The sequence below is a fragment of the Pecten maximus genome, chromosome 14, assembly GCF_902652985.1.
Source record: "Pecten maximus chromosome 14, xPecMax1.1, whole genome shotgun sequence".
Taxonomy (NCBI): domain Eukaryota; kingdom Metazoa; phylum Mollusca; class Bivalvia; order Pectinida; family Pectinidae; genus Pecten; species Pecten maximus.
Genome location: NC_047028.1, coordinates 13,953,045 through 13,971,577, shown reverse-complemented (window position 1 = coordinate 13,971,577; position 18,533 = coordinate 13,953,045). Strand labels below are relative to the sequence as shown.

The following is an 18,533-nucleotide window of genomic DNA, read 5'->3' as shown; positions in this document are numbered from 1 at the left end:
CGAGGCTTGCCGAGGTTCTGACCTCAAATTTTACAACCGATGGTATTCCCAATATCACATACCAAACATATAATGGATATGCATGGAGAAATCTATCCAAAATGGCAAAAACATAACAAACTTGGTATTTTTTCCCTCAGCGACCGACAATTTAAACCAATTACTTATTTGAAAAGACGAGAAAAAAGGCGATCGGCTTTCCGGAAACTGCCGACTGATGTTTGACATCATGTCATATTCCCTCGCCTGTGCCTGCAAAAACTGTCTAGTCTTCAGCTGTAAAAATTAATTCTCGACAAATAATAATAATATGACTGAATTTATTCTGTATAAATAGGTCAATGATCACTATTTGTTCAAATGACATATAGAAAAAATGATATATTGCATTTGTAAAAGTTATTAAACATATAAACAAACGGAAGGGTTTTCGCAGTGAAGTCACATAGTTTTGATGTGCGGCATTTAGTTAGTCTATCCTACTGAGTAGGCTTAGGGTATGCCTCAATCTGAGCCGGAATCGAATATGAGTGTTTTCTAACGTAACTTCTGTTCACTGTCAAGTTGCACTAAAGTTGCCGATTTCACTTAGTGAACTCATGTTGGATACAGATATTGGTGTTCAACATGGAACAAATGTATTTTACAGTGCAAAGGTGTGAGAAACAATATGTTCATGCTTCAACTACAAAACCAGGATAACACAGGATTACAAGGTATGAATCGGATATAAGAGATATATCTCTTTTATCTTAAAAGTATATGATTAATATGATTAATTGGGATGATCATGCCTTAATATTCATAAGCTCAGTGTTACCTTTTTGCATTAATCGTATCTAAAGTTATATAATTTGCCTCACAACTACCCTATCTTCTCGATCTGTTCATCGTGTCAATATTGCTCAATTAAATTGATTTCCGGAGCCGTTATCAAAACATGATGATCCTTTCACCGTGTCCGCGATTTGTGCTAACACGTTGAAATCGGACGCTAAAAAAATGAACGAGGAGTTGTATGCGATGTTGTTTAACTGGGTCATATCAATTCCACTCCCTATTCCAACGCAAGCTATGAGGACGCCCTCAGCTCTTAGTGTACTGGCGATTGCTGCCGGCTGATCGTGCGCTTGTCCATCAGTCATAAGAATGATTACCTTCGAAGCGTCCTGTCTTGCTCCATTCGCAGTGGTAAGGGAATTTGATCGAACAAACTCTAGTCCCTTGGCTATACATGTTGATCTGCTGGTGTATACTATGGCATCTATCGCCGGATTAATAGTCAATGCTCCATAATGTTCATTTAGCCAGAATTCATTGCTCGCGTTGGTTGAAAACTTGGCAATACCAATTTGAATAGCGTTACTACCTAACAAAATATTCGCAGTGTAGTTTTTAATGAAATATTTCATTAGTATGAAGTTACTACTTCCAATACTTGTGGATGCATCCAGGAGAAATATAACATCGGTCCGCGTAACACAGTCTGCAAACAATGTGAATAGAAAATAGACATTTATTACATGTGTACTCGTGAAATATCGAAAAGAATGATTCTATAAAAATCACTTTTCTGATTTGACCAATTAGAACACTGTTTACAAACAACAATGGGGAAAATTAAAAACTAACCCTGTATTTTGCTATAAAGATTAATAGCATAATATCTAACAGTATGTTCAGTAATGCCAGATGTATTTCACTCGTGTGGCTAATATTGTGATATTTTGTTTAATATATAAAAATATGAAAGATGAAGAATAACATCGGGAGTACTGCAATCAATATGAAGTAGTAACATATTTAAACGACTTATATTTTTCAAATCTTGTCGAAGTCGGTCCATCGCTCAGTGTTTTACTGGTTTTTTTTTGTATTAGAGTCTATTATATTAATGACGCCTTTACGTCGTTGCCTTCTATAATTAAATAGGAAAGAAATTATTGGAAATCTTTTGATTTCCACTAGTCATCTACTTGTATTCTGTTCTCTGACCTACGGGTTATACATTTCATTACGCTTCCTCTCATTTTATTTCCGTTCGATCATTTTTGAAACACATCCGAAATAATTTTCGAAAACATTCTCACACTAGTAAGTACCTGCAAGCTATATAATGTCTTTATATGGATAAACGGGGAACACGTTTCTTTGTCATGTTTGACCTTCTAACACTGCTATTATGTTCGTTTTCGTTACATTAGCATTTTATTTAAGTTTCAGCCATATTTGATTTTGCTGGATTTCAATTATTGATGTCATGAAAAGGAATCCGTAATTCGTATTGATTCCTCCATACTTTCAAAGAAGAATACAACAAAAGCTAGATCAACGAAATGTTCTCTTTCTTTATTTTAAACATACATGTAAGTACAAGCGTATTAAAAAACTTTTATAAAAGCTTTATCACTAAATGCTGATATATATTTTGTAATATATCTGGGGAATATGATGAACATAATCAATCGTTTATACTGTACACTACTCTCGGGTTACATTAATGCACTTCCTCCTCGTAGAAGGACGGATATTTTAAAGAATACAATGCTCATAGATTACTTAATTGTATGGAACAGATTTAAAAAATAAACTTCCATAACTAATTCAGGTGAAAGATTCAACCATAGTTAAAATGATTTCTCATCAATAACTTAAATATAGAGCAATAGAAGATTATTTTGAGGAAAATATCAGCTACAATTATATGTACTTATTATAACTTGCATTTTGCTGTATTACGGAATAAAGTGGTTTCGGCAGCTTATTATACACTAGAAAAATGAAGGTGTTCTTTAATATGTTTCTATTTGTGGCAATGTCATTAGTAACATAGATTTGTTGAACAACTGTGTGAGGAGCACGGTTGCGTTTGATTCAACCTTAATCTGTACAGGTAGATAATTATACACAAAATCCCAACAAGCTCCAATCTGTATTTTATAATCGATTTTGAAGAGGTCTTTTATCATAAAATCATTATCAATATAAAAATAGTATTAAAAATGCATACTGGTTATATGCTCTCTTGGCGATTATCAAAATATAGTTCAATAATTTAAAGTTTGAGAACAAAAACGTGTATTTGAAAGAAAAAAATAATATTGTTCTTAAATTCAAAGATACCAAAATGGTAAATGAATTTTTCTATCATGTTCATTTTATTGAAAAAAATGGCAGATTACCAGTATTTGATCTTATAATAACAAATGATGACAATATATTCACTTTGTCATACAAAATGTACATATGTCCTGCGAACATTTAACTTAAAACCTCTTTGTCATTTTATTACTTACCGAAGTCATCCTCAGGATCTAAAACAAACACAATATCAACGATTTATTATCAATATCCACCGCCTATTCTCAATAAAGACGGTTCGTTGAGAATGCTGCTAGATTGATTTACATCAGACTTAAAAGGCCACAATAATTGAGCGTATTTATATTCGTACTATCAATGTAAAACAAATACAAACGAAATATTATTCGCCTTAGCTTACACAAGGTTAACGTGTATTTCAAATCTAATTATACATTCATTTTACTTTGATCTAATGAACGAACTGTCTTAAAAGGCACAGGATCTACGAAATGTATTCACTAAACATTCTGTTTACATTAACCATATAATGTGTATTACGAAAAGTAAAAAAAACTCACTTTTACCTTGAATTTTACGCAAGAGATGCTATACGATATTTTGTTGTTGAAAATATCAATGTAATTATCATCAGTACGTTAAAATTGAACGGCCAATAAAACAAAAACATATAAGGTACCTTTAAGGAACATTTTCGTTAAAAAAGCAGCAGTTTCCCTAAGGATGGCCATATTTTTACAACGTGAATACAGTTTATCCCATGTCTGTATGTGTTCATTAAGTTGACAGTCAATTATCGAATTGAGTCGATTGAATACATAAGCTAATTCTCGTATAACTTTCACGAAGTTGTTTCATTTATTTTGTACGAAAATAATAAAATGCATGCTTAACTTACCTGTTATAACAATTTCACCGGTAATGCTGTCGGTATCTACTTGTAAAATAGTACTGTTAGACAGATTGTTAGAAACCAATGGTAGGGTGTCCGTGAATGCTGATATAATGTCAGAGGGCGTCAGTTTTGTTGTGATTATATTGCTGGAACCATCATCGATTATCAACTCCAAGTGTATAAACATCACGATCACGGCGAATACACTTCCAGGTCTAATAAAACATAAAATAGATGTATTTTCTGTTTCAATCGTCTATCACGACCACGAAAATATAAAATTGATATTTAAACATTGCTTTTTCATTATTCAGTGTCATTAATCTAGCAGTGTAATGAAACAACACAGAAACAAAAAGACAAATCTGTATATATTGTACCCAAGGATTACATTGTACCTACTTGAGTTCGATGACTTTACTTCTCTGGAAGTTATCCTTCAAGGGGCTTTGGCTGTACACGTAGTCTGTCTGCAAAAATATATAATAGATACTATGAAGAAACCTAGTGAAAATATCAACAAGAAGGAAGTTACTAAAAAGGTAAGAGATGGCAGAACGCAACAACAATACCAACAGATCAAGTATTTCAAGAAAGCTCAAGTTGTGAATTACTATGATATTTCTAGAGTCCACCTAATAGAATCAGCTGGTAACTGAATAAGTTATGAAATTGAATACACATAAGTACATGTACTTACATCGTTTTCTATGCTTTCAGCGAAAGCTTTGAATTCCGGACTGTTTTTGTCGCCATAGGCAGGGACCCATGTAGTGTTTTGCAAATGAAAACTAGTGCTGAAATCTGATTGGAATAGGTATGTATTTTTAAGGGTTTGATTTCAAAGTATCAATATTAATGAAAAAGGTTTATCAACAGAAATGTGACTACGACGTTCAGAAAATATTTGTTTTAGGTGAAATAGATTCAGAAGTAAACATAACACGTGGCTGATTCAATTGCTACTACCTACTTACCTTACAACGCCTTCATTTATCAATGAAATTGTATATTGTATTTGTCCTGAATAACCTTCATATAGAGGCGCACTATAAGCCTAAATTTTCTCCCTCTAGTAAATCAGAAAACATAAATCTATTCATAATCAGGTTAAATCATGATTAATTAAGCAATCAAGATATTTTAAACAGGAAATATGGCATGTAATTAACAACACTCATTTGATATGGTTACAAATCTGAAGAAATTTGGGCAATATTACATACAAACATCAAATCACAAACAGACACCAAAAACGGAAAATGAGTATTTCGAATATACGACAAAGATTGACTTGTTTTTACTGAAAGAAGACGCACACATAAGTAATGTGTTCAGATATACATATGCAAAACAGCTACACGTATATACAGTATTGTTTTAATAGCATATATTTCACCTGCATTCAAGGACTTTACTTCAGGTCCTGTAAGCCCAAGATAAGATATAGGGTATTTACATATATATGTGTTCAATTAATTACATTTTATTTTGTATTTAATGTATGTAATTAATGACTGAATCAAAAATTGATTTGTTTATTTCAGAGGTAAGAGAAAATCATTGACCATAACAGTGATGAAAAGAATTTATCAAAGATTCTAAATATACTTGGCTGGAACAATGACAAAATGTTGTTCAGTTTAAGATAATGCACCAAGCACAAGAAGGGTAATAATTTAGATGATCGCTTTGGAGGTCAAAGTTTATAAGACTTGCAGAATTTCTTAAATGGCAAAGCAAAATGTTATGGATTTAAGAGTTCCGCTTTTTAACGATTTCCGGAAATTGTAACATTCAGGATATAAATCGCACAAAAAAGCATAGCTTTAACATTTGCAGACTATACGTTACCAATTTCGATGTATTTTCATAGGAAATGACCGCGAATAGTGTGCATTGACGATCCTGTCGCGGTCTATTTGTTATTTTAAGGAATTATCTGTCTGTTTTTGTTAAGAGATAGCGGAGAGGATTTGGAATTTTTTTCTGATATCTCAGAAAGCTAGATTGCCACAAAGTATCATACCTGCAAAATCAACTACCATATCAATGGTGCTGCTGATTTGGTAGGAGGTGAGTTTATTATTAGTGGCCACGCATTGGAATTCCGAACCATTCTGGACTGTCTCAGCAATGAGCTCGTAAGTCTTGGTTATAGTCTGATAGCAGGAGTCATCATTTCCACCAATAGCTATTGTGGGAACTTCAGTAAACTTGACGAAGTCTGATGTGTTCCTGAAGCGTACATAAAGTTCGAGATCTCCTCCTTCTGTAGCTACTTTTCCAGAACAGTTCAAAGTATACCGTTCACCTTCCTGAACTGTATTGTTCCCTTCAAGTACAAGCCCACTGGCGAGATCTGTAATAAAAGACAGCGCAGGTTTCTGCTGACTATTTTTTTTAAAGATCATAGAACTTCATAACACGTGTGTATGTAGGAAAGAGATTTTCCACCCGAGGGTCAGAAGATGCGGTTTTACACAATTTGTTATCGCGAGGGTGGAATATCCATAGCCTACAAACACACGTATTAAAAAGTGGTTTTCTCTCATATCACAACAAAATTTCTGATAAAAATGTCTCCCAACCATACATTTTATAGCATTTTCTAAACTTCTTTATTTTTAGCTTTGTTACACAAAAATATCATTTTTGGCAAATTGTAAGCTTACACAAAGATTCCATTCCTTGTATGGTTCAGTGATGAACGAATGTATAATTCGCCGATATCAATTGCCATAACTTGACCAACTTTTTACATGTCCATGATCGAGTTTAGATCTTAATTCCATGCATGTACAAAGAGCCAATATGTTGTATGAGGACTACAAATGAAAACTCGCACTGTATCAAACATACACAAAAACCATGCTTCTACAAATACTTCATCTAATAATATTTTACCTGAAATGATAGCTGTTGCTGTATCATTGATGACCTCACTTCCCATAAATGTTAATCTACACATGTAGCGTCCTCTCGCGGTACAGTGTGTAGTGGTGTTAGGAAACATAATGCTCAGTGTCATGTCCTCGCTGTTCTGTTGTAATCCAACTATATATGTACTATTGCCCTGGACAATAGTTCCGTTTGGAAAGGCTCTACCATGTATGTCAGTATTATCTTCTGACACAATACTAAAGTCTTCCCAGCCAGATGGAGCATATCGGATGTTACAGCTTATGGTCATCTCCTCTCCGGGAGTTGTTATAGAATCATTCATTTCCATCTCTGGAATGAATACAACGATCAATATCGTCAGCATTTTTGATAGATCATAGTTGGAATGGACAAACATACAATTAGCAGTTGTTATCATTTATTTTTGGATACGACAGAACTATATATCATCAGAATAAAAACACTCTTAATATATTGCACGAGTATGTTAATGGAGATTTGTGGACAATGAAGAACACATCATGAGAAAATTGGTTTCATTTTGTCCAAGCATTAAATGCTCATTTACAGAGAGAATATCCGTTTTACATTGCGAAAATACGTTTTAATACAGCTCAGTGAGATTTTATACTGCGCCAAAAACGAAAAAGACAGAAAATGTAGGAGAGAATGAAGGTCATCGTAGTGAAAGTTATATTTACCGATGATTCGTACTATGAGCGACTTTATTCCAGAAACTGCAGTTGCATTTATTCCCTCACACTTTAGTTGTGTTCCGTTGACATCTCTGTCGGCAACAAACGTGTAACTCTTTGTTGTTTGAAGGTAACAAACATCAGTCAGTTTGTCAATTGTAATTTGAGGCGATGCCGAAGACTTTTTAAAAGACGTGGCGTTCACTGCTTTGATGTACAGGTCCAGTGTACTAGACGGTGGTGCCAGGTCCCCAGTACAATTTACTTCGTATTTGTCTCCTTCATTCAACGTAGTATTTCCAAAAATTACAACGTTTTCAGCGGCATCTATAGCTACAGAAAATAAGAAAATAAATAATTTTCATATTTCTTTATATCTTAATTAAAATAAGCATAATGTTATAACGAATTTTCCATTCAGCAAATGCAGACATAACGTACCTGGGATGGAAATATATTCAGTAGTTTCTACAACGATATCCCCATTTCTATAGAGTAAACACGTGTAGTCACTTCCAACAAAACAGTGTTTAGTTGTGTTGGGGAAGAGTAGGCTTATTGAAACGTTACTCTCGGCAGATTGCAAGGTCATTTGGTACGAACTGTTGTCCTTTTGTGCCGATCCATTTACATAGCCAACAGCTACAACCCCGATATTGGTACTATTTGACATCAATTTCAACTCACTCCAGTCTTTTGGCGCGAATTTGGCATTGCATTCAATAATGAGGTCACCATTAGGAGATGAGAGCGAGCTGGCAAGTTGCATTTCTGAAAATATCTCGATCTATAGTGACATGACATTTAGTTTATATTAACAAATAAATAAGTACACAATGTCTTAAAGAACAGAATTGTCCCCTGATTGTCAAAACAAATCATACATTTTTAAACATTGCTTCATTATCGAATAAGTAGAAGTTACGAACTGTATGTACTAATTAAACACTGGATACAACAAAATTTGAGCATACCTAACATTCTCCCTGTAAAATATCTCAAAATAAAAAAGGCGTTATTTCGCAAATTATCATTACAATGTGGATTTATTTGTGCTTTATTGCGGAATAAAAATTATTGAATTCAGCATAGAAAGAAAACTAAGTCTTCTGTAACATATTTAAGTTATAAGAGTATTTACCGGCAACGTTCACCACAATCATTCGTGAATCTGAAATCGTCTGTGAACCTGGTGATGTATTAACTGCCTCACACCTCATCTCTGTACCATTATCTGTTCTGTCAGCAATCAGATTGTAACTCTTTGTTGTTTGGATGTAGCAGGATTCGGTGAGATTACCAATAGTAACTAGGGCATCGACTGGGGACTTTGTATAGGATGTGGCATTTGCTGTTCTTGTGTAGAGGTCGAGTGTAGTAGATTGTGGAGCCAGGTCTCCGGAACAGTTAACTGTATATGTGTCTCCCTCGTTCACTGTTGTGATTTCATCTATTTCAGGATTCTGTGCTGCTTCTTCAACTAGAAGTGAATGAATGACGATGAGAAAGTTCCTCGTGATTTAAATCAAGATCTAACTAGTTCGACCATATTCAAAGCGTTGAATTCTCTTTTTACCGTCCTGTACATTATTATTACCTATTCATTTTGCGCTCTGATATTCAAATGTCGTGATATGACATATGTTTTACAAATTGAAATGGAAGTTTCAATCATTCATCCCGTAATCGATGTGCTATTGCATATTTCAATACAATATGTTTTGTATTTCGTATTACTGTTGAACATTTGCAATTGTTATAGATGTTCGATTCATTAATCAAAGTTACTGGAAATATTATTAAACAAGCATTCTGTAAGTATTGCTAAACCAATACATGTCCCCTACCGGTGCCCTCAAGATAAAACTTCAGCCAAATTTGAGTAAACAAGTTAAGCAAAACTGAAACATTACCATTTTATGAAAATAAGCTCATTCCAAACAATGTGTAAATTCAACTCTATTGGGTTGAATAAACAATGTTCCCTGCCCCTAAAAGATATTCAGGTATTCTTTTGGTATGTCTACTGTACAGAGCAAAAGAATTTAAAGTGAATTCAAATTGAAATGTGTAATAACAGCCTTGGATTGAAATATAAACATGATTCTGCATATCACAGCATAGTAGTACACTGATTTTAGTCTAAAAGAATCTCAGATCAGTGAAGAATATAATACAGAGAAAACAGTTAAGTCCATATTATGGAAAAAAAATAAAAAAAAATAAAAATATTTTTTCATTTTTAACTGTACAAAAGTAATGCCACACACCCAAAAAAAACCTCTATGCAAAGAATCAGCATCCTAATACCATTATTAAGTGTATGGTGTGCCATCATAAAATTTTAACCAAAACTTTAACCTGAAGAATACAGAGAAAAAAGTAAAGTTCATAATATGCCAAAAATTTCAAAAAAAGAAAATATTTTTTTTTCAGTTTTAACCACACAAACGTAATGCCACACACCCAAAAACCTCTATGTAAAGAATCAGCATTCTAATACCATTATTAAGTGTATGGTGTGCCATCATAAAATTTTAACCAAAACTTTAACCTGAAGAATACAGAGAAAAAAGTAAAGTTCATAATATGCACAAAATTTCAAAAAAAGAAAGTAATTTTTTTCAGTTTTAACCACACAAACGTAATGCCACACACCCAAAATTCTATATGCAAAGAATCAGCATCCTTATACCATTATTAAGTGAATGTTGTGTCATTATAAAACTTGAACCAAAACTTTAACCGGACGGACGTACTGACGGACTGACAGACTAACGCAGGCAAAACCAATAGTCCCCCCCGGTTCCCCCGGTAGGGGACTAAAAACAAAAATGTAAGGCCTATACATTTTGATAATGCACAAATTACCAAACGATGACAAAACATACCTGGGATGGAAATATATTCCGTTGTCTCTACAAAAACATGCTCATTTCTATAGAGTGAACACGTGTAGTTACTCCTGGCAAAACAGTGTTTCGTTGTGTTGGGGAAGAGTAGGCTTATTGAAACGTTACTATCATCAGCTTGAAAGTTTAGTTGGTACGCGTTGTTGTCGCTTTGTGTCGTTCCATTTACATGTCCGACAGCTAAAATTCCTGTGTTGGCATCTGAGGACATCAATTTGACTGTATTCCAGGCTTTTGGTGCGTAGTGGACATTGCATTCAATAATGAGGTCGCCATTAGGAGATGAGAGTGAGCTAACCAGTTGCATTTCTGAAATTATATCAATTTAAAGTCACGTGAGTTACGCGATATTATTAAAGATATATGCTATTACTTTTGTGTAACATTTCCAAACAATTTATTATTTGCATCAATGAATATTGTAGCATTGCCATCATGGCCAAATATATATATAACAAAAAATAGGCGTTATTTCGCAAAATAGCACAAATTAAAAAAATATAACATGTGCATTAGTCCTGAATAACTCTCAAAAGTCTGAGATTCGAGACAGACGAAAACTAAGTCTACTGATATATATTGAAGTGATTAGAGTATTTACCGGCAACGTTCACCACAATCACTCGTGAATCGGAAATCGTCCGTGAGCCTGGAGATGTGTTAACTGCCTCACACCTCATCTCTGTACCATTATCTGTTCTGTCAGCAATCAGATTATAACTCTTTGTTGTTTGGAGGTAGCAGGATTCGGTGAGATTACCAATAGTACTTAGAGCAACGACTGATGACTTTGTAAAGGATGTGGCATTGGCTGTTCTTGTGAACAGGTTGAGTGTAGTAGATGGCGGAGCCAGGTCTCCGGAACAGTTAGCTGTATATGTGTCCCCCTCGTTCACTGTTGTGATTCCTTCAATTTCAGGATGTTGTGCTGCTTCTTCAACTAGAAGAGAATGAATGGCAATGAGAAAGTTCCTCGTGATTTAAATCAAGATGTTACTAGATCGACCATATTCAAAATCTTAAATTCTCTTTTTACCCTCCTGTACATTATCAACACATATTCAATTTGTTCTCAGATATTCAAATGTCGTGATATGACATAATTTTTTTTTACAAATTGAAATGAAGTTTAAATAATTCATCCCCTAATCGATGTGAAATTGCATATATGAATACATTATGTTTTGTATTTCGTATTACAGTTGAAGATTGAAATCATGATGTAACTAGTTCGACCATATTCAAATATTAAATTCTGCTTTTGCCCTCCTGTACATTATCATCACGTATGATTTCGCGCTCAGATATTCAAACGTGGTGATATGACATTTTATTAATTTGATATGGAGTTTAAATCATTCATCCTGTAATCGATATGAAATTGCATATCTCAATACTTTTTTGTATTTCGTATTACAGTTGAACTTTTGCAATTGTTATAGATGTTCGATTCATAGGTCAAAGTTATTGCAAATATTATCAAAAAGCAAAAGTGTAAGGCGTATACATTTTGATAATGTACAAATTACCAAACGATGACAGAACATACCTGGGGTGGAAATATATTCCGTTGTCTCTACAAAGACATCCTCATTTCTATAGAGTGAACACGTGTAGTTACTCCTGGCAAAACAGTGTTTCGTTGTGTTGGGGAAGAGTAGGCTTATTGAAACGTTACTATCATCAGCTTGAAAGTTTAGATGGTACGCGTTGTTGTCGCTTTGTGTCGTTCCATTTACATGTCCGACAGCTAAAATTCTAGTGTTGGCATCTGAGGACACCAATTTGACTGTATTCCAGGCTTTTGGTGCGTAGTGGACATTGCATTCAATAATGAGGTCGCCATTAGGAGATGAGAGTGAGCTAACCAGTTGCATTTCTGAAAATATACCAATTTAAAGTCACGTGAGTTACGTGATATTATCAAGTATATGCCTTTACTTTTGTGTAAGATGTCCAAATAATTTATTATTTGTATCGATGAATATAGTAGCATTGCCATCATGGCCAAATATATATATAACAAAAAATAGGCGTTATTTCGCAAAATAGCACAAATTAAAAAAATATAACATGTGCATTAGTCCTGAATAACTCTCAAAAGTCTGAGATTCGAGACAGACGAAAACTAAGTCTACTGATATATATTGAAGTGATTAGAGTATTTACCGGCAACGTTCACCACAATCACTCGTGAATCGGAAATCGTCTGTGAGCCTGGAGATGTGTTAACTGCCTCACACCTCATCTCTGTACCATTATCTGTTCTGTCAGCAATCAGATTATAACTCTTTGTTGTTTGGAGGTAGCAGGATTCGGTGATATTACCAATAGTACTTAGAGCAACGACTGATGACTTTGTAAAGGATGTGGCATTGGCTGTTCTTGTGAACAGGTTGAGTGTAGTAGATGGCGGAGCCAGGTCTCCGGAACAGTTAACTGTATATGTGTCACCCTCGTTCACTGTTGTGATTCCATCTATTTCAGGATTTTGTGCTGCTTCTTCAACTAGAAGTAAATGAATGGCGATGATAAATTTCCTCACGATTTAAATCAAGATTTTGCAAGTTGAAGCGTTGAATTCTGTTTTTACCCTCCTGTACATTATCATCACGTATTCATTTTGCGCTCAGATATTCAAATGCCGTGATATGACATATTTTGTTTTACAAGTTGACTTGGAAGTTTAAATCATTCATCCCGTAATTGATGTGATATTGCATATATCAATGCAATATGTTTTGTATTTCGTATTACAGTTGAACATTTGCAAATTGTTGAAGGTGTTCGATTCGTTAGTCAAAATTATTGCAAATATCATTGAAAACAAAAATGTCAAGCTTATCTATTCGATAACGCACAAATTACCAAACGATGATAGAACATACCTGGGGTGGAAATATATTCCGTTGTCTCTACAAAAACATCCTCATTTCTATAGATTGAACACGTGTAGTTACTCCTGGAAAAACAGTGTTTCGTTGTGTTGGGGAAGAGTAGGCTAATTGAAACATTACTATCATCAGCTCGAAAGTTTATGTGGTGCGCGTTGTTGTCGCTTTGTGTCGTTCCATTTACATGTCCGACAGCTAAAATCCCAGTGTTGGCATCTGAGGACATCAATTTGACTGTATTCCAGGCTTTTGGTGCGTAGTGGACATTGCATTCAATAATGAGGTCGCCATTAGGAGTTGAGAGTGAGCTAACGAGTTGCATTTCTGAAAAAAATATCAAGGTACAGTCACGCGAGTCACATGGGCTTATCTTACAAATATGTATTTATTCAACGTCTTGGGCCATCAGTAGCACTTTAATGTAGGCTTTTGGCGCGTGATAATCATGCCTTGGATAATGAGGTTACCAATGGGAGGTTAGAACAAACTGAGAAGTTATATTTCTGAACACGTACTAATCTCAACAAAAACATTTGAGGGTGTTTCCTAATAAGTTAAGGATGAGTTTTTTAGTGCATTGAATATGAAACAAATACAATTAAAACGGTAGTAGAATGTTATAAAGCACAGCAGACATTTAACATGATATAGTACATTGTATCTGATGACATGTAAGTAAATCAGTTTCATTCAAAATTAAACAAATGCCATGACGTCAAAATAATTAAACTTCAATGAATATATAGAGGATATCTGACAGTGTCTTCAGCAATACAAAAGTAAGTTCACGATCGGGGCTAATATTTGATATTAATATATTAGCCGCATGAGTACACGTGTATGTATGTTTCTTTCGTTTGTATGGTTTGGTTTGGTTTGGTTTGGTTTATTTTGTTTTACGTCCTATTAACAGCTAAGGTCATTTAAGGACGGCTTCCCGTGCGTGCGACATGGATGCGTGTGGTGAGTGCTTATGTGTGTTTTGGGAGGCTGCGGTATGTTCGTGTTAAGTCTCCTTGTGATAGGCCGGAACTTTGCCGATTTATAGTGCTATCTCACTGGAGCATACTGCCGAAGACACCCAGCAGCACACCTCACCTGGTCGCATTATACTGACAACGGGCGAAACAGTCGTCCCACTCCAAATATGCTGAGCGCTAAGCAAGGGTAGCAACTACCATTTGTAAAGACTCTGGTGTGTCTCGGCTAGGGGACGGAACCTAACGCATTCCCCACAGCGGCCAACGCTCAACTAAAGGCACAAAGTGGGGCATTGTCAAGGGAGACATAAGGAAGAAGAAAGTTGTTAAGAAAGAAGAGAATAATAAGATCCCAAGTTAATGGCCTCTTACGATCATTCAACAATTCAACAGGGGCAGCAGGTGCAATTCTTACGCCCTACCTGCAGGTCAGACGTTTGTAAGCAATGGTTTGATTGGTCAACTCAGATAAAGGGATATTTTTCACTAGAGAAAAAAATCACTGTTATAGAATGAATTATATTCGATATTTCACTGTAAAAAATTGCTTTATTAATCAATTACAAATTACGTCAAAAATCAACGCATACAAATGTAGTTTCATCGACATTTATATAAAACATTTTGTAATAAATAATTAGGTTTTATTCACCGATTCCAATTGATTTAAAAAAAAGAATAAAAATAACAAACCTAGATTCTGACGTAACGATACACGATTGTACATGTAAGTAGAGCAACAAAAATAAATATACCGGGTGGTGTAGGCGTCTTTGGTTCTGTTGTTGTAGGTTCGGGAGTGGTTGGTTTTGTAACACGGGTTTCTATCCCTTGTGTCTTATAGGAAGCTACAATAACAGCTATGGACCCATATATAACTGTGAATGACCCCAGTTTCATATCGGCTCCTATGTATGAAACTATTGTCTGGACATATTCGTCGTTGTCGGGTATTGTGTAACTGCCATATACATTGAAGGTGACCAGAAGTACAACAATTATGCTTCCTTGTCTGGAAAGATATAAACTAACACTATTACCATGATGCCGTGAAGCATAAATCATTCATAATTTTGTTATTTTCAAGCACATGTTATTGACATTTGATGGTATTAGTCAAAATAATCAAATAGCATGCCAAGCCTATATAAATTCTCTTCTAAGGTGGCAAGTGGATCGTATAAATATGAAATAAGATATACAAATTTACTATGAAATGAAAAAAAATACATGTATAACTAACATTTAAGGGAGGTAACTCAAACAAACATTCACACATCATTTATACATTTTGATTATATATACATGTATACATAGCATTTGATGATAAAATATTTAATACAAACTATATCTACAAGAATCAGTTATTGACAGGCATTGACCCTTGAAGGAACACACGGCGAATAAGATCATGTGTTCTGGAAAATAGAACGATCTTATATTTTTCGTTGCTTCGGCGCTTGATCAATACAGTTATAGAAGAAGATGAGAGTAGAGTTAAGAGTACCCGATATATTTACCTTAGCGATTCTACTTTGCACCCAAAGCTGGTATCTCGTGGGAAGCTATAATCTGAAGTCATTGCCTGCTTTGTCTATTGATAGATATACAAGATTCAGTTGTTGTTGTAAAATGTCACAATTGTGGAAACAGAATCACAAATTTAACCATGGAAACAGAATCACAAATTTAACCATGGAAACAGAATCACAAATTTAACCATGGAAACAGCATCACAAATTTAACCATGGAAACAGAATCACAAATTTAACCATGGAAACATCATCACAAATTTAACCATGGAAACAGCATCACAAATTTAACCATGGAAACAGAATCACAAATTTAACCATGGAAACAGAATCACAAATCTAACTATCTTAATATTAATCCAGCTTGTTTCAAAATTCAAGAGAAGGAAATTATGTGGATGATGTTTTTTTTGTATTGGTTGAATTTTGGGTTTAATTAAAGTTAAACGGTTACCCCTGAACAAAGTTCATCTGCTGTCGATTTGAATACAGCAGATGTAGAATCCTCCATGCCACTCTGAAACTGGTCTGCCAACTTCAATTTCAAGCTTACTTTTCCTGTGTTCGTCAAGAAAATAATTTCAATTATAAAAAAAGTATGACACACAATTACCAGTATTAAATAATATTTTATAAATTAATCAAGAAGTTGTTTGCAGAAAGAATCAAATTTGAACTTAACGGGAAGGATTAGTATACCGTAGATGGAAATTAATGTATAGGATGTCAAGAAGGACATAGATAGTTTTTAGTATTTTACAACAAGATTTATGTTCAGATAATAAATATCAAATCAGAGAAACTTACCTTCGGTGAGGGGGATTCCTGAAAAAGTACAACTTATTTCTAGGATAGTTTGTTGACGCCATGACATAATGACTTTAACGTGAATAACAACAACTAATGCGTAGAAGTGTGTCAAGTCATGATGAACAAAATAAACATTTGATGAATGCAATCATAAGGGAAAATAAAGGAATACAATATGTCATAGTATTCCTTTATATACGATCTATTAATGTTCCTGTTAAATACAACATAATCGAATTCAATTCTAGTGCGGTAATCAAAAGTATAATATATGACGAAAGTAATTTTCTTATGATGTTATGTAATATGATAAGACTATTAAATGGTCTTTCCAAAGCAATTATATCATTTTCTGCTGTTGTCTGGTAAAGGATGCATATATCATCACCTTCGTAAAGGCATCAATTCGGCATCAACATTGTCATTTACTCCAGTGTTGCTTTACATGTAACAGCTTAAATCAAAGGTGTTTTGGATATATTCACTTAACAGAATATGCATCATATTGCTTTTAGTATAACTAATACTTTATACATATACATGTATATGCATCACACTACCTTGTCTGAACACGAAAACAATCAACAGAGGAGTAGCTACAATGACCGTTACTATGCATGCAGTCAGAACAAAAAGTGGAATATTTGGATTGTATCGTCTCTTCTCTGGTGGGGAACATCGGTCACGCTTGGGTCGGACATAGCGACGAGTCGGGCTATCTCCGTCATAACTCGTATCGTCTGATAAACTGTTCGGCCTCGCATACCTCTGAAATGAATCAATCTTTAATCATTATTAATTTCTTGAGTATGTTCACTGAATATTTGTAGAAAACTTCTTTGGGGAAAAGAGTATGGTATGAAATAATATTCTTTCAGAACAATTATTAAATAACGAGTTTCTACTAATTCTTTTTCAGTACTTTTATCACGAAACTGGAACATATTCCATGCATGTGTAAACAATTGGTAATAAGGCTGGTAGTAAGTAATGGAAATTAAAATAAGAACAACAGAATATAACAACTAGATACAACAACACATGATATTTGTATAAAATTTACCTCCGGCCATTTGTCTTTACTCCAATGTAACTTAGAGCTGTTTGCCATTACATTCCAGTTGAGTCTTCCGACGGAATAATCGTCACGAAGTGCATAGTTGTTAAATGCATTTCTATCCCAGATAACCTCATCCATGGTACGGGCTTGCAAGACAGGTATTTGTTCTTAATGTTTGTCCTTGATAGTCAAACTCAATATCTGAAAACCAGAGATCTCGGAGGGATCCATTCTCTCACCATCAATGTTTATACAAATTTATCATTAAAAAGTTTTAGACTAATTGATCACCCTTCCTGTACCATGCATTATGATATATATCTTTTCTAGCGATGCAGTAAAAGGGAGACAACTCATATATAAACTGCATATTTTTGTTACCTTAAGCGACTATAATGCTTAAATATAAAAGGACCTCGAGCATGGCCATGTTAACAAGCAGCAGTCGAAGTGAAAAATAGTTTAACCCAGACAATGTGCATAAGACCAGCATTTGACGGTATAGACTCGTATTATGATTAGTCATGCAGTAATAACGACAGTAAAGGCAAAACATTCCCGAACGCTCGATGTAATCTGCCCCTTTATCAAGACACAGGTAAATTACAATCACATACATATATATAATATGAAACAGATACATAAGATTAGTGGATAAACAGCGAGCAATGTCGTTTTTGTGTTAATGGTCGATAATTCATTCGCTGAAGGCCTATGGTTATGAATTATAATACATTTTAGGTGGTGCA

At 34.5% G+C, this 18,533-nt stretch overlaps 1 protein-coding gene across 1 annotated transcript; it reads right to left on the bottom strand.

The window, feature by feature from the left end:
• Nucleotides 1-905: 905 nt before the first annotated feature.
• LOC117341760 lies at nucleotides 906-16,476 on the bottom strand. The gene is made up of 18 exons (XM_033903623.1): nucleotides 16,369-16,476; nucleotides 15,903-15,976; nucleotides 15,138-15,394; nucleotides 13,397-13,726; nucleotides 12,678-13,016; nucleotides 12,058-12,387; nucleotides 11,110-11,448; nucleotides 10,488-10,817; nucleotides 8,738-9,076; nucleotides 8,038-8,367; nucleotides 7,603-7,929; nucleotides 6,905-7,231; nucleotides 6,027-6,359; nucleotides 4,698-4,801; nucleotides 4,400-4,467; nucleotides 4,001-4,212; nucleotides 3,297-3,314; nucleotides 906-1,486 (listed from the first exon to the last, which is right to left on the bottom strand). The coding sequence occupies exons 1-18, from the start codon at nucleotides 16,423-16,425 to the stop codon at nucleotides 906-908; spliced, it is 4,695 nt and encodes a 1,564-aa protein (XP_033759514.1). The 5' UTR covers nucleotides 16,426-16,476.
• Nucleotides 16,477-18,533: the final 2,057 nt, after the last annotated feature.

Coding starts and splice junctions, on each gene's coding strand:
- LOC117341760 (XM_033903623.1), bottom strand. CDS start 16,425: ATGGAGGATTCTACATCTGCTGTATTCAAATCGACAGCAGATGAACTT. Junction 9,077..10,487: donor GGAATATATTTCCATCCCAG/GTATGTTTTGTC, acceptor ATTCACTTCTAG/TTGAAGAAGCAGCACAGAAT. Junction 4,802..6,026: donor TATGGTAGTTGATTTTGCAG/GTATGATACTTT, acceptor TATTCCAATCAG/ATTTCAGCACTAGTTTTCAT.